The 14,211-nt window shown below is 39.5% G+C and overlaps 1 protein-coding gene across 1 annotated transcript in view; it reads right to left on the bottom strand.

The window, feature by feature from the left end:
* The window catches only part of WDHD1 (WD repeat and HMG-box DNA binding protein 1), a 68,715-nt gene that overhangs the window by 23,980 nt on the left and 30,524 nt on the right, over window positions 1–14,211 (bottom strand). The window contains exons 13-17 of the mRNA XM_066277873.1: window positions 11,638–11,825; window positions 8,655–8,839; window positions 8,305–8,546; window positions 5,415–5,552; window positions 3,374–3,530 (exon numbers count right to left, since the gene is read on the bottom strand). Of these exons, the coding sequence (XP_066133970.1) occupies window positions 3,374–3,530; window positions 5,415–5,552; window positions 8,305–8,546; window positions 8,655–8,839; window positions 11,638–11,825 (910 nt within the window). The remainder of the gene's footprint in view (window positions 1–3,373; window positions 3,531–5,414; window positions 5,553–8,304; window positions 8,547–8,654; window positions 8,840–11,637; window positions 11,826–14,211) is intronic.

Below are 14,211 nucleotides of genomic sequence, written 5' to 3'. Positions count from 1 at the left end.
ACAGAATATATCTCTACTCCTCTAATGGAAATTTAGGTTTCCAGTCTTTTGCTAATATTAACAATCCTTCCAGGTAGGGTATCTTTTACATTTTTCAGTTCCCATATTTGCTAGCAGCAGTATTTCCTAAACTTTAATGTGTACACAAATCACCTAAAGATCTTGTTAAAATGCAGGTTCTCATTCAGTAGGTCTTAATGTAATGCCTAAGATTCAGGATTTCTAATACTCTCTCTGGGGATGCTGATGCTGTCCATGGATCATACTGTAAATAACAAGTACTAGTATATCTGTAGGACAAATTCTAAAATCATAGTTATTGGGTTAAAAGCCGTATGTATTTCTTTTTTTTTTCCTTCTTCTTTTTCAAGTAAGAGGAGGGGAGACAAAGACACAGACTCTACTGGGATCCACCTGGCAACCACCATCTGGGGCCAATGCTCTGCCTATCTGGGGCAATGCTCACAACCAAGCTATTTTTAACAACTGAGGTGGAGGCTCCACATAGCCATCCTTAACGCCCAGGGCTGATGTGCTCAAACCAATCAAGCCATGGCTGTGGGAGAGGAAGAGAGAGAGAGAGAGAAGGGGGAAGGATGGAGAAGCAGATGGTTGCTTCTCCTGTGTGCCCTGACCGGGAATCAAACCCAGGACTTTGACACGCCCGGCCAACGCTCTACCACTGAGCCAACTGGCCAGGGCCACATATGCATTTCAGTCCTGATAGTTATCAACAAATTGTCTTCCATTTTTAGGGATTTTTTTTTAATTTTAGTGAGCAGGGAAGTGAGACAGGGACAGACAGACAGGAAGAGAGAGAGAGATGAGAAGCATCAGCTCGTAGTTTTGGCACTTTAGTTGTTCATTGATTGCTTTCTCATATAGCCCACGACCTCACAGGTTCAAGCCTGGGTCCTCAATGTCCCAGGTCGACACTCTATCTACTGAGTCACCACCTGGTCTGGCCCATAGGGATTTTAACCAATGTGCACTTCCTTCAGCAACATATAAACATGATTATTTCACCACAGCCTCACCAACACCAAGGGCATTATCAACTTTTTAGAATTTTGCCCTGGCCGGTGGCACAGTGGATAAAGTGTTGTCCCAAAGCACAAGGTCGCCTGTTTAATCTCAGAGTCACCCGTTTGAGCCCTGATCAGGGTACATATGAGAAGCAATCAATGGGTGCACCACTAAGTGGAAAAAGTTGATGCTTCTCTTTCTCTCAAAAACAATTTTTTAAAGACTTTTTCCAGTATAAGTAAAAAAAAAAATTATCTTTTTCAGTTTTAATTTGTATTTATATATTTTTAGTGACATCAATCATCTTTTCATATACCTAAGAGCCATTTTAATTCCCCTTTCACACAATTGCCTCTTTCTTGAAATAGTATCTACTTAAAGCATCTCTTATAAGACCCGCTTCAGACAGTTTTTCTCCTACTTACCTAGCTAATCCTTTTTTCTCTTGTAAAAGTCCCTACTCTAATACCGGACCTCTAAATGTTAGAATATCTTAGGTTAGGTTCTGCGGTCTTTTTCCTCTTTCTTTCTCTTCTTACTAAATCATCTAACTTACTTCTATGACTTTAAATACCTGCTATATTCTAGTATCAATTTATAATCTCCTCTAAATTCGAATTACATATCCAATACCTTGTTATAGCTCCATTTGGATACTCTCCATTTCAAACTGAACACACCCAAGAGAGAATTCACTTTTATCTCCCTTATTTCTATAAATGGTTCAACTACCAATCTAGTTGCTTTTAACTAGAAAGATGTGTGTCATTATTATTTTCTCTCCCTCCCAGTCCTCAATCTAACAGCAAATCCTACTGTTTCTATCTTGTATCTGCTTCTCTTCATTTCCATGCCCCCCACACTGGTTCCAGCCATTGTTTTAGCTCAGCTGGATGACTACAAAATCTTCTTCAGTGTTTCTCAGTGAAGCATTTAGGATAATCTGTAGTTGAAAAGGACCACTCTACATACTGTGAGATGTTTCAGACCCTTGGCCCCAACTCTCTAAATGCCAGAGTAACCCCTATCATTTTGATAGGTAAGAACAATATCCCACATTTCCAAACAGCCCCAGGAGGGATAAATCCCCTCACTGAAAACTGGTCTTATTATGATACTTCCAGTCTTAAGTCTTCCAATCTATTTCAGATCCTATTTTTCTTTTTTAAAAATTTTATGTATTTATTCATTTTAGAGAGGAGAGGGAGAGACAGAGAGAGAGAGAGAGAGAGAAAGGGGGAGGAGCTGGAAGCATCAACTCCCATATATGCCTTGACCAGGCAAGCCCAGGGTTTCGAACCGGCGACCTCAGCATTTCCAGGTCGACGCTTTATCCACTGCGCCACCACAGGTCAGGCCTATTTTTCTTTTTATAGCATAAATTAGATTACACCATCCCCTTGGATAAAATCCTTAAATGGCTTTCCAGTACATTTCAAATAAAATCCAAACTTCTCTATCATGGATTATAATGTAACGTGTCTAACTTTCTGAAATCATCTTGGAATTTATGCACCCATCATCCCTTGATTCTTATGTGCTAGCCACATTTAGATCCTTTCAATTTCTCAAATATATCGAGTTATTTCTGACTACAGGGCCTTTGTACATGCGGTTTATGCTGCAAGAATTGCTTTTCACACCATTCTTCCATAACAGACTCCTTGGCCTCCAAGTCTCATATTAAATGATACCTCCAGTTAAGAGTCTTTTGTGATCACTCAATCTAAAATATGCCCTTCTGTTATTCTCTATTATGGGTCTGGCTCAAATGAATTAATGGCATTTATTTCAAGTAATAATTAATATTTAGTTATTTCTGTTATCTGTCTCCCCAGACTAAAAGATCCATGGAAGCAGAGACCTCTTTGTTCACCAAGTACCTTTATGTCATTGACAATATCTTAGACCAAAAAGACTTTAGGTATCAAAAAAAGAGGGATATCTTCAACACAAGGTTGAATGAAGACTATGTACTGAGAATTCTACACCTGTAATAAATTATCAACTCTCTCCTCTATTACAATAATTAAGCTAAAAATCTCAAAAAGCAGCTAAATTATATATTCAATTCTAAATCACAGTTAAAAAATAAGAGGCTGTAATAAAAGATGAAATGCCATGTCTAACCAGGACTCACTTCCCTATCAGGCTGAAATGATGTTATAGTCACACTAACAAACTTAACTCCTATTTTGTTTAATAAGTATCAAGTCAATCAATTGTTTGGGAACTTCAGAGTCAATATAAACAAATTGCTAATTTAATGAATATAGAAAGCAAACGAATGAACTAAGGTAAAAGACAAATTAAAATACACTTTAAAAAGCATTTTCTAATCACCCACCTCAGTTGCTGGGGATTTTCATGGACACCAACCACCCAGTAGTGATCAGATTTTCCTTTGCAGTGTTCTCTTGTATTACATATAGGAGTCCACGTATTACCAAGCCCTCTATTAAGCATTCGAACAATGCCTTCTGAATCCACAAAACAGGGGGTACCTATACATCAAAGAAAAGCATATTACTTGGAGACATAGCTACGTATTTGTTAAATAAATATTATTTTTAAAATATACACTAATGATTCAACTTTCAATTCAAAAGTAAACAGCAAAAAACAAACAACAAAATGGCAAATAATTCAAGTTTGTTTTCTCACAAAATTTCAATAACCACATAGAGTAAGACTTAACAGAAGAAAGGTGGAAAAATGCCCAGGATCTGACTGAAATTTACTCAAATAAAGAGAAAAAACGAATAGCTTCATGAAAACTATGCCATCTGCTGGAACATAGCAATATTTTCAAAAGCCAATTTCAGTAAAAAAAATTAAACTTAAAGCTGAAGTCTCCCTGGTCAAGAGAGACTTGGAAAAATACCAAACCCTGATACAAGGTGAAGATGTACAGAATCTGTCTTTAGTACTCTTCTTCCTTCTCTTTCTTGGGTTTATTACTGTTTTGTCCCCCAATTCCAAGGTAAGCAATTCTTGCCTAGGAAACAAGTGAGCATCCTTGTTTCCCATCTCAGGAAGTGCACAGCGAATTCCTTACTTAAAACTATATGAATGTAAGTTTTTCATGATTACATTATTAAAGCATAAATGACTAATAATATCCCAACAAAAAACACATCCAGAAATGGTTGATGTTTTAAAGATAAAACTGAACTTTCTAATGATGTAACTGAAGAGCACAAATTTCCAATAATAGAAATATTTAAGCAAGAAAATGAGTTAATAGGCTCCTTAAAATCATCTTCAGTGTCCTTCGGATCATCTGTCAGAGCCACTAATGAATGAATTTACAACAGCACTGTCCAACAGAAACACATGAGCCACAGTGTCATCTTTCATTTCCTAGTGCCACATGAGAAAAGGAAGTTAATTCTAACATATTTTATTAAATCCAATATAATTCTTTTAACATGTAATCTATATACTAATGAGAGTATTTTACATTCTCTTTTCCTACTTCTTCAAAATTCAAAGAGTATTTTTTTTTTTTTTTTTTTTCATTTTTCTGAAGCTGGAAACAGGGAGAGACAGTCAGACAGACTCCCGCATGCGCCCGACCGGGATCCACCCGGCACGCCCACCAGGGGGCGACGCTCTGCCCACCAGGGGGCGACGCTCTGCCCACCAGGGGGCGATGCTCTGCCCATCCTGGGCGTCGCCATGTTGCGACCCTCCTGGGTGTCGCCATATTGCGACCAGAGCCACTCTAGCGCCTGGGGCAGAGGCCACAGAGCCATCCCCAGCGCCCGGGCCATCTTTTGCTCCAATGGAGCCTTGGCTGCGGGAGGGGAAGAGAGAGACAGAGAGGAAGGCGCGGCGGAGGGGTGGAGAAGCAAATGGGCGCTTCTCCTATGTGCCCTGGCCAGGAATCGAACCCGGGTCCTCCGCACGCTAGGCCGACGCTCTACCGCTGAGCTAACCGGCCAGGGCCTCAAAGAGTATTTTATTGATATTTTACACTTACAGCACATCTTAACTCAGAGGAGCCACAATTCAAGTGTTCAGGCCACATGTGGCTAGTAGTTACTGTGCACACAGTATAGCAATAGTAAATTCCTGATTTTTATGTAGAATCTGCTGGAACAGTCACAACTTTACCATTTATCTGTATCTCCTCCTTGATATCTTAATTAACTTGCATAAAAATATATTTCCTCTTAGTTAGTTAGCTTTCTAATCAGAATTCTCATGAAAAAGAGACCTTGTACATAAAGCAATGGTTACCTTACCTAACAATTCCAGTTTCTAGTTTTGCCAACATATTAAAATAAAGAGATTTAAACAATTTATAGAGAAATTAGAAAAAACAGTGAAACCATTTTCTTCTTGAAAAATGTCTTTAATATAAAGGAATGAATTTGTCTTGCCTTCAGCTGAAAATCCAACCCATACAAGGTAAGATTTCCTTGTAAGAGGAAGAGGATCCCCATGCAAAATCTGTCTTTTCCTTTTCCCCATCTCTAGCAGATGAACTCCAAGGCACTGATCCCCATCAAATCCTGTGCCTAGTGAAAACATAAATACAAGTCAGGTAACAAAGGTTATTTCGCTATAATGCAGCCTAAATTATATTCTGTGAATTGAATTGACTTTGTTTTAGATTACTAGTACTAATTTTTATGGATAACCCACCTGAGGCAACATTCATGTATAAAAGGCAGAATACTGTGTTACGTGGGCTGTTTATATAAAGTGGTTATAAGTGGTAAATCAATCACTTAAGAAATGTTTACTGAGAGCTTACTATGTGCCAGGCACTGGGGCTACAATGGTAAACAAGATAAAATCACTATTCTCACGAAATTCATATTCAGGTAGGAGAATACAGACCAATGAGTTAAAAAACATTAGAACAAAAACTGCTAAGTGCTATCAAAGAGTTAAAATAATAATGTGTTATAGAATGCCAGACTGAGTGGTTACTTTAGATTGGCTTGCCAGAGGTGTCCTCTTTGAGAAAGTGAAATTTAAGCCTAAATATGCTTGTAAGTTGCAGCCAGCCATGCAAATGTTAGCAAGAAGAGCACTTTAGTAGGCAGAGAGAACAGCTAGTGAAAAGGTCGTAAGGAGGGAGCAAACTTGGTGAGTTTGATGAACACTAAAAGCAAGTATGGCTAGAATGAGTAACAAGAGAAAAAGTAACAAGAGATGAGACTGAAGAAGCAGGCCCTGTCAGCTGTGGTAAGAAGTTTGATTTTTATTCTAAAACTACAGGGAGGTCATCAGAGGAATCTACGTGAAGAGGTTCATGTTTTTAACAGATTCCCAGGCTGCTATGTGGAGAATGAATTACAGAATGCAAGAATTGATGCTGAAATACTGGTAAGAAGGCTGGTGCAATAGCCCAAGAGGAAATCCGGGCTGGACTGGGATTTTAATGGAGGAGACAGACAGATTTGGAATGTGTTATTCCAAAGAACTGACATGATGACATGATCTTATTGACAAGAGCTGATTTGGGAGATGAGTGAAAGAGAAGATTCAAGGATAACTCTTAGATTCCTAGCTTGAGCACCTGGATTGACAGTATGCTGTTTACCAAGATGGGGTAACTAAGAAAGAAGCAAGTTTGGAGGGAAAACCTCTATCAAAGGTTTTATTATGGCTGAGTCAAGTTTGAGATGTGTATCAAACCTATATAGATTTCAAGTGGGAAGTCTAAAAACACAAAAAGAGAGTAGGGCTGGTGATATTAACAAACACATGGATGTATTTAAAGATGTGGGTCATAATGAGATTCCCTAGTATAGTTTCTCAAACATTTTTTGACTTATGAGTCATGAAATAAATTTAGAGTTGCAACCATCATTTAAAGAAAACTGAAATCCAAGAGTAAATATTGCCCTGGGCAGTGGCTCAGTGGATAGAGCATCGGCCCAAGTAAAGATGTCCCAGGTTTGATTCCCTGTCAGGGCACACAGGAGAAGTGACCATCTGCTTCTCTCCCACTCCTGCAGCCAGTGGCTCTATTTGTTTCAGCGTGGCCCTGGATGCTGAGGATGGCTTGGTTGGTCTGAGCACGTCAGCCTCAGGTGCTAAAAATAGCTCCATACTTGAGTATCAGCCCATGATGGGGGTTGCTCAGTAGATCCCAGTAGGGGCACATACCGGAATCTGCCTAACTATCTTCACATCTCTCACCTAAAAGAGTAAATATTGCCCATTAGACTTTTATTTCAGTTACATTTGCAGGTACATTCAGAACATAGAATGTATTTCTTATTATGGCTAAGCAGTCAAAAGACTAAAAGTTCCTGACCAAGAGAGTGCTAAAGAGTTTTAGGGCACTTCATGGGTCAGCACAGAAGGAGAAGCCAGAAAAATACTATAGCTAAAGGATCTATCAGTGAGAAAAAAAACACCTGGGAGAGTGATGTCACAGAAATCCAGATAAGAAAATATTTCCAATAGAATTATTCTAAAAAATAAGCATAAAGAAATCATTGGTAACCTTGATAAAACCAGGTTGAGCGTACCTGTGGGGACTGAAGAGAGACTACGAGGTGAGAAGAAGAAAGCAGCAATTTTTAAAAAGGCACATCAAAGCTATTTTGGTCTTTCATACTAGCTAATTTAATTATCAAGGCATTTAAACTCTGAAAAGTCTTTTAAGATACAGACATGGAAGTAACAAAACTCTATCTTGGCCCTGGCCGGTTGGCTCAGTGGTAGAGCGTCGGCCTAGCGTGCAGAAGTCCCGGGTTCGATTCCTGGCCAGGGCACACAGGAGAAGCGCCCATCTGCTTCTCTACCCCTCCCCCTCTCCTTCCTCTCTGTCTCTCTCTTCCCCTCCCACAGCCAAGGCTCCATTGGAGCAAAGATGGCCCGGGCACTGGGGATGGATCCTCGGCCTCTGCCCCAGGCACTAGAGTGTGGCTCTGGTCGCAACAGAGCGACGCCCCGGAGGGGCAGAGCATCGCCCCCTGGTGGGCGTGCCGGGTGGATCCCGGTCGGGCGCATGCGGGAGTCTGTCTGACTGTCTCTCCCTGTTTCCAGCTTCAGAAAAATACAAAAAAAACCCAAAAACTCTATCTTGAAATTTTTTCTCTAATATAGTTCTATAAACAAAATGTTTTCATTTTCATTATTAGTGAATACAATAAAATTCTATACATCTAAAAATTACACAGATCCAAATGCTAAAATAAATGCAAAAGGAGGTTTATAATGCAAAACAAAAAGAAAGGAAAAAAAAGCTCAAGTAATTCCCATTAACTTTAAATTATGGTAAAATTATAAGAGACTGAAAAAGTCTACCTCTATGATATACAATGAAAAGCTGTTCTCCATGTCCTGCCATTGACACCACCGGCCCCAGAAGACTGAAGACCTCTTTCTGAACACCTCCAATGGAGAACAACCGAAGGAGCAAGGCACTCGTGGCGGCGGCAGCCCATCCCTGACCAAGACATATGGCTTCAATATCCTCATTCTGCGGCATGTCTACTATCCACTCTTTGCTTGAATCCCAAGAACTAAAGTGTAGACAGTGAAGCTTGCTAAAAATTAAAACAAGGTAGAAACAATCAAACTTTCATATTTGACGTTACACATAAATAAACTAATCATGATGCCCAGTAACAAATTCTTCCTAATGCCAACTTTACCTGGCTAGTTCTTCCGTGCTTTTACATGCCAACAAAATAGCTTCATGGGAAAGATCTGCTATTGTATAATTCAAAGTGTTTGATAAGTGAGTTGCATGGTGTATGGACGTATCATGGAACTCCACATCTATGGCATTGTCTTGCTCATCATTGTAGCAGCGAATGATTCCAATAGAGTTCCACACCTAAAAACATGTAAGGTTAAATACAAATCTGAGAAAAACTGAAGCTCTGAGAATCAGTAGGCTAAAGTGGTATAAAATTCAGTCTGTATCAAGGTTTAAGTTATAGGGGCAAACACAGCTCATCTACTTCTAAATAGTTTTAGCTGACGGTAGTATCATCAGTTACAATAACTAATTATTCTGCTCTTCATGAAAAGAAGGTACATACACACAAATTTATTAGGAAATGGGATATTTCATTTATTATGTTTAATTACATTATTCTCATTTAAAAAACACTTTAGGGCCCTGGCCGGTTGGCTCAGTGGTAGAGCGTCGGCCTGGCGTGCAGAAGTCCTGGGTTCGATTCCCGGCCAGGGCACACAGGAGAAGCACCCATCTGCTTCTCCACCCCTCCCCCTCTCCTTCCTCTCTGTCTCTCTCTTCCCCTCCCGCAGCCGAGGCTCCATTGGAGCAAAGATGGCCCGGGCACTGGGGATGGCTCCTTGGCCTCTGCCCCAGGCGCTGGAGTGGCTCTGGTCGCAACAGAGCGATGCCCCGGAGGGGCAGAGCATCGCCCCCTGGTGGGCATAGCGTTGCCCCCTGGTGGGCATGCCAGGTGGATCCCGGTCGGGCACATGCGGGAGTCTGTCTGACTGTCTCTCCCCGTTTCCAGCTTCAGAAAAATACAAAAAAAAAATACAAAAAAATAAAACAAAACAAAACAAAACCCACTTTAGAACTGGCCTTTGAACAACCAAACCATTATATAGTATTCCTCAAAAAGGAACATTTCAAAAATTTATTTAAAGTATGGTTGTAAATGACAGCATATTTTTCTGTTTCAAATAACTGGTTTATATTACAAAAATAAATACATTCTAAGGCAACATAAATCAATATTATTTTGGAAAACTTACGTTCTACTGATATACACACACTACAGACTCACAACAGGCCCTAGTGCAGGGGTCCCCAAACTATGGCCCATGGGCCGCATGCGGCCCCCTAAGGCCATTTATCCGGGCCCCGCCACACTTCCAGAAGGGGCACCTCTTTCACTGGTGGTCAGTGAGAGAAGCACGTTGACCATCTCATTAGCCAAAAGCAGGTCCATAGTTCCCATTGAAATACTGGTCAGTTTGATTTAAATTTACTTGTTCTTTATTTTAAATATTGTATTTGTTCCCGTTTTGTTTTTTTACTTTAAAATAAGATATGTGCAGTGTGCATAGGGATTTGTTCATAGTTTTTTTTATAGTCTGGCCCTCCAACGGTCTGAGGGACAGTGAACTGGCCCCAGTGTAAAAAGTTTGGGGACCCCTGCCCTAGTGTTTCCTTTTCTCTACCACAAATATAACTTTATATAAATAATAGTTGACAATAATAAAAATTTAAAACTTTACTTGATTACTGACACAAAGTTTTATTAAAATAAAACATCGTCTGACCAGGCAGTGGTGCAGTGGATAGAGCATCAGACTGGGATGTGGAAGAACCCAGGGTCAAGACCCGAGGTTGCCAGCTTGAGTGTGGGCTCATCTGATTTGAGCAAAGCTCACCAGCTTGGACCCAACGTCGCTGGCTTGAGCAAGGGGTTACTTGGTCTGCTGAAGGCCCACGGTCAAGGCACATATGAGAAAGCAATCAGTGAACAACTAAGTTGTTGCAACAAAAAACTGATGATTGATGCTTCTTATCTCTCTCCATTCCTGTCTGTCCCTGTCTGTCCCTCTCTCTGACTCTCACTCTGTCTCTGTAAAAAAATAAAATAAAATAAAATATCACCTTTAGTATTTATATACAAATTTCTCCCAGGCCTACACTGTTCAAAAAGGACAAGTCCTCAGTGGAAAACCTCAAATAATTAACAAATCAAAACAGTAAACTTTTTAGCTCTCAAACTTAAGACAAAAAGCTAGTATTTATTTAACCATTCAGGAAATATATATTTAATGCCTACTGTGTCATGCATGACTTGTTCTAAGTGTTATCAGTAAACAAAACAGAAAAATCTTTATTTTTGGGGAACTCTCATTCCTGAGGGTAGGGTGGGGGAAAAGTGGCAAATTGTTATTTTTATAGATGTGTCACCTAATGAACTATAAGAGCTGCCTTCTAACAAGTAGCATTTTGGAGTCAGTACAATCTCTTATATAAAGACTAATATAAGAAATAAGGTTTAGAAGTATAGCCAAGAGGTATTATAAGATATACAGTTATATTTAGTTAGGTTCATTATATATCATTTTGCAGAGCAAAATTTTATTTAACACAATTTTCAATAATAAAGTTGAACTAAGACAAAGGCTGTGAGTTAATCATAAAGTAATTCTACCACAAAATTAACCAAAGTTCTCCAGGACAGTTTTATTTATTTTTATTTTTTTACAGAGACAGTGAGTCAGAGAAAGGGATAGACAGGGACAGACAGACAGGATCGGAGAGATGAGAAACATCAATCATTAGTTTTTTGTTGCGTGTTGCGACACCTTACTTGTTCATTGATTGCTTTCTCATATGTGCCTTGACCATGGGGCTACAGCAGACTGAGTGACCCCTTGCTTAAGCCAGCGACCTTGGGTTCAAGCTGGTGAGCTTTGCTCAAACCAGATGAGCCTGGGCTCCAGCTGGCGACCTTGGGGTCTCGAACCTGGGTCCTATGCATCCCAGTCCAATGCTCTGTCCACTGCACCACCGCCTGGTCAGGCTCCAGGACAGTTTTAAAAATATTTTTTAAAAATTAAATATATTTTACCAAACTAATTAGCTGTAGTGAGATAAAATTACTTAAAGTTAAGTTGTAGACCAAGGCTTACCATGAACCTGTGAGTGAGATGCAAAGGTGTGGAACCAGATTGAAAGGGCTTTTGCTGGGGAGTTGGCATAGGCCCATCATACACTGGCCTTTGGGATGTAACAAGTGGTAGATTGTAAATGCCGTCTGCTTGATCATTTTCCTCCTCCTCTTTGAGAAGACTAGAACCAGTTTTTAGCATTGTAATATCTAAAACACAAAGGATTATAATTGGAGAATAATAAATGCCAATGACTGCGAAAAAGAAAACCATAATGAAATCTAATTGCCTTTCCACTCAGACTTAGTAATACTAACATGCTATGTGCCCCCTTCACTGTGTTAACATTCGCAGCGATGGTGCAAAAGCGATGGAGGTAAAAGTGCTGAGGCCTTAGCGTTAACCGAGATGGGGCACCAATCAGTAGCAGTGGTCAATGCCTTTGTTAACCACCACTCAATTGCAGTAAAAATATAATCTTATTAAATCTTGATCCTTGCACACATTTTTAAAACATGTTCTCTGTGCTAAAATGGGAAGTGTACATAAATAAGTATGATGTATCAAAGAACATCCTCAGTTGTTTGAATAGGCTAGTAAAATACTTCTTCCTTTTCAAACTACATACAGTGTGTCCGTAAAGTCATGGTGCACTTTTGACCGGTCACAGGAAAGCAACAAAAGATGATAGAAATGTGAAATCTGCACCAAATAAAAGAAAGACTCTCCCAGTTTCATACCTACTCAGTGCAGTTCGATGTGGGCTCACGCACAGATTTTTTAGGGTTCCTTAGGTAGCTATTCTGTATAACCTCTACAGACTCGTCACTGACTGATGGCCTACCAGAACGGGGTTTCTCCACCAAAATGCCAGTTTCCTTCAACTGCTTATCCCACCGAGTAATGTTATTTCTATGTGGTGGCGCTTCGTTATAAACGCGTCGATATTCACATTGCACTTTGGTCACGGATTTGAATTTAGCGAGCCACAGAACACACTGAACTTTCCTCTGTACCATCCACATCGCGCCTGGCATGGCCGTGGGCTGCTCTGCTGTATACATGATGTTACGCCATCATCTGTGCATGCGCACATGCTGCCACATCATCCTACAGAAACTGGGAGGGTTTTCCTTTTAATTGGTGCAGATTTCACATTTCTATCGTCTTTTGTTGCTTTCCTGTGACCGGTCAAAAGTGTACCATGACTTTACGGACACACTGTATTTGTGTGTGACTGATTTTTATTCATATACTTCCTACAAAAATAATATATAGTCATAGACTGAATCCAGAAGCAGATGAGAATCTAGCTGTTTCTATTCCAGACATTACAGAAATGTGCAAAAAAAGGAAAATAATGCTATATTTCTTACTTTTTGTTTCTCATTAAAAAATATTATTTACTTGCTCTGGCCAGTTGGCTTAGTGGTAGAGCGTTGGCCTAGCACGTGGATGTACTGGGTTCAATTCCTGGTCAGGGTACATAGGGGAAATGCCCATTTGCTTCTCCACCCCTCCTCCTCTTGCTTCTCTCTCTCCCCCTGCTCCTCTGCAGCCTTGGCTTGATTGGAGTGAATTGGCCCAGGTGCTGAGAATGGCTTCAAGGCCAGCTTCTGGCTCTAAGAAGAGCTCAGCTGCTTAGCAACAGAGCAACACTCCAGATGGGAAGAGCATCGCCCCCTAGTGGGCTTGCCAGTGGATCCCAGTTGGGGCACAAGCAAGAGTCTGTCTCTGCCTCCCCTCCTCTCACTGAATAAAAAAAGTAAGATATATATATTATTTGTTTACCTATAATAAGTTTATTAATGTCATTTTAAAGTTAATAAAATTTTTTTAAATTTCTCAGTTTTAATTCCTAACATGGTAAATAGCAATAGCTTAACTTAATAAAAAAATGCTCTTTGGGGTCCTCAAACATTTTTATAAGTATAATGAGCTCTTGAGACCAAATCATTTGAGGACTGTTATTATATAAAGCCAATATGATTTAAATACAGCACAGTTACCACAGTACCTTGGCATTTTACCGGGCAAAATTCAAATGCATAATTTTAGCATGTAAGTTGTTATAGTAGGCACTTTATTTGAAGGTTTTTAATTACAAACTCAATTTCTTTAACAAATATAGTACTATTCAGGTTACTATTTCTTCTTGAGTTAGCTTGGGAGTTTGTATCTTTCAAATAATTTGTCCACTTCATCTAAGTTGTTAAATTTATAGGCACAAAGTTGCTCGTAATATTCTATTATCTTTATGATATTAATAGCAGTGCTATCTTACAGAAACACATGAGCTACATATGTAATTTAAAATTTTCTAGTACCCATATTTTTAAAAGCAAAAACAGGGACAATTCTAATAAATTGAATTTAAAATATAATTTTAGCATGTACTCAATGTAAAAAATGACTAAGATATTTTATTTTTTCATACTATTCTTTTTAAAAAAAAGTTTCCATTGATTTGGGGGGAGTGAGAAAGAAGTATCAGCTTGCACTTCCACCCAGTTGTCCTATCTGGTTGTACTATCATTGCTTCTCATACGTGCCCTGACCAGGAGGACCCACAACGTAGGTGCACCGAGATGAGTG

This window comes from Saccopteryx bilineata, chromosome 4 (genome assembly GCF_036850765.1).
Source record: "Saccopteryx bilineata isolate mSacBil1 chromosome 4, mSacBil1_pri_phased_curated, whole genome shotgun sequence".
In the NCBI taxonomy this organism is placed as follows: domain Eukaryota; kingdom Metazoa; phylum Chordata; class Mammalia; order Chiroptera; family Emballonuridae; genus Saccopteryx; species Saccopteryx bilineata.
This window is presented reverse-complemented; position numbering and strand designations above follow the sequence as displayed.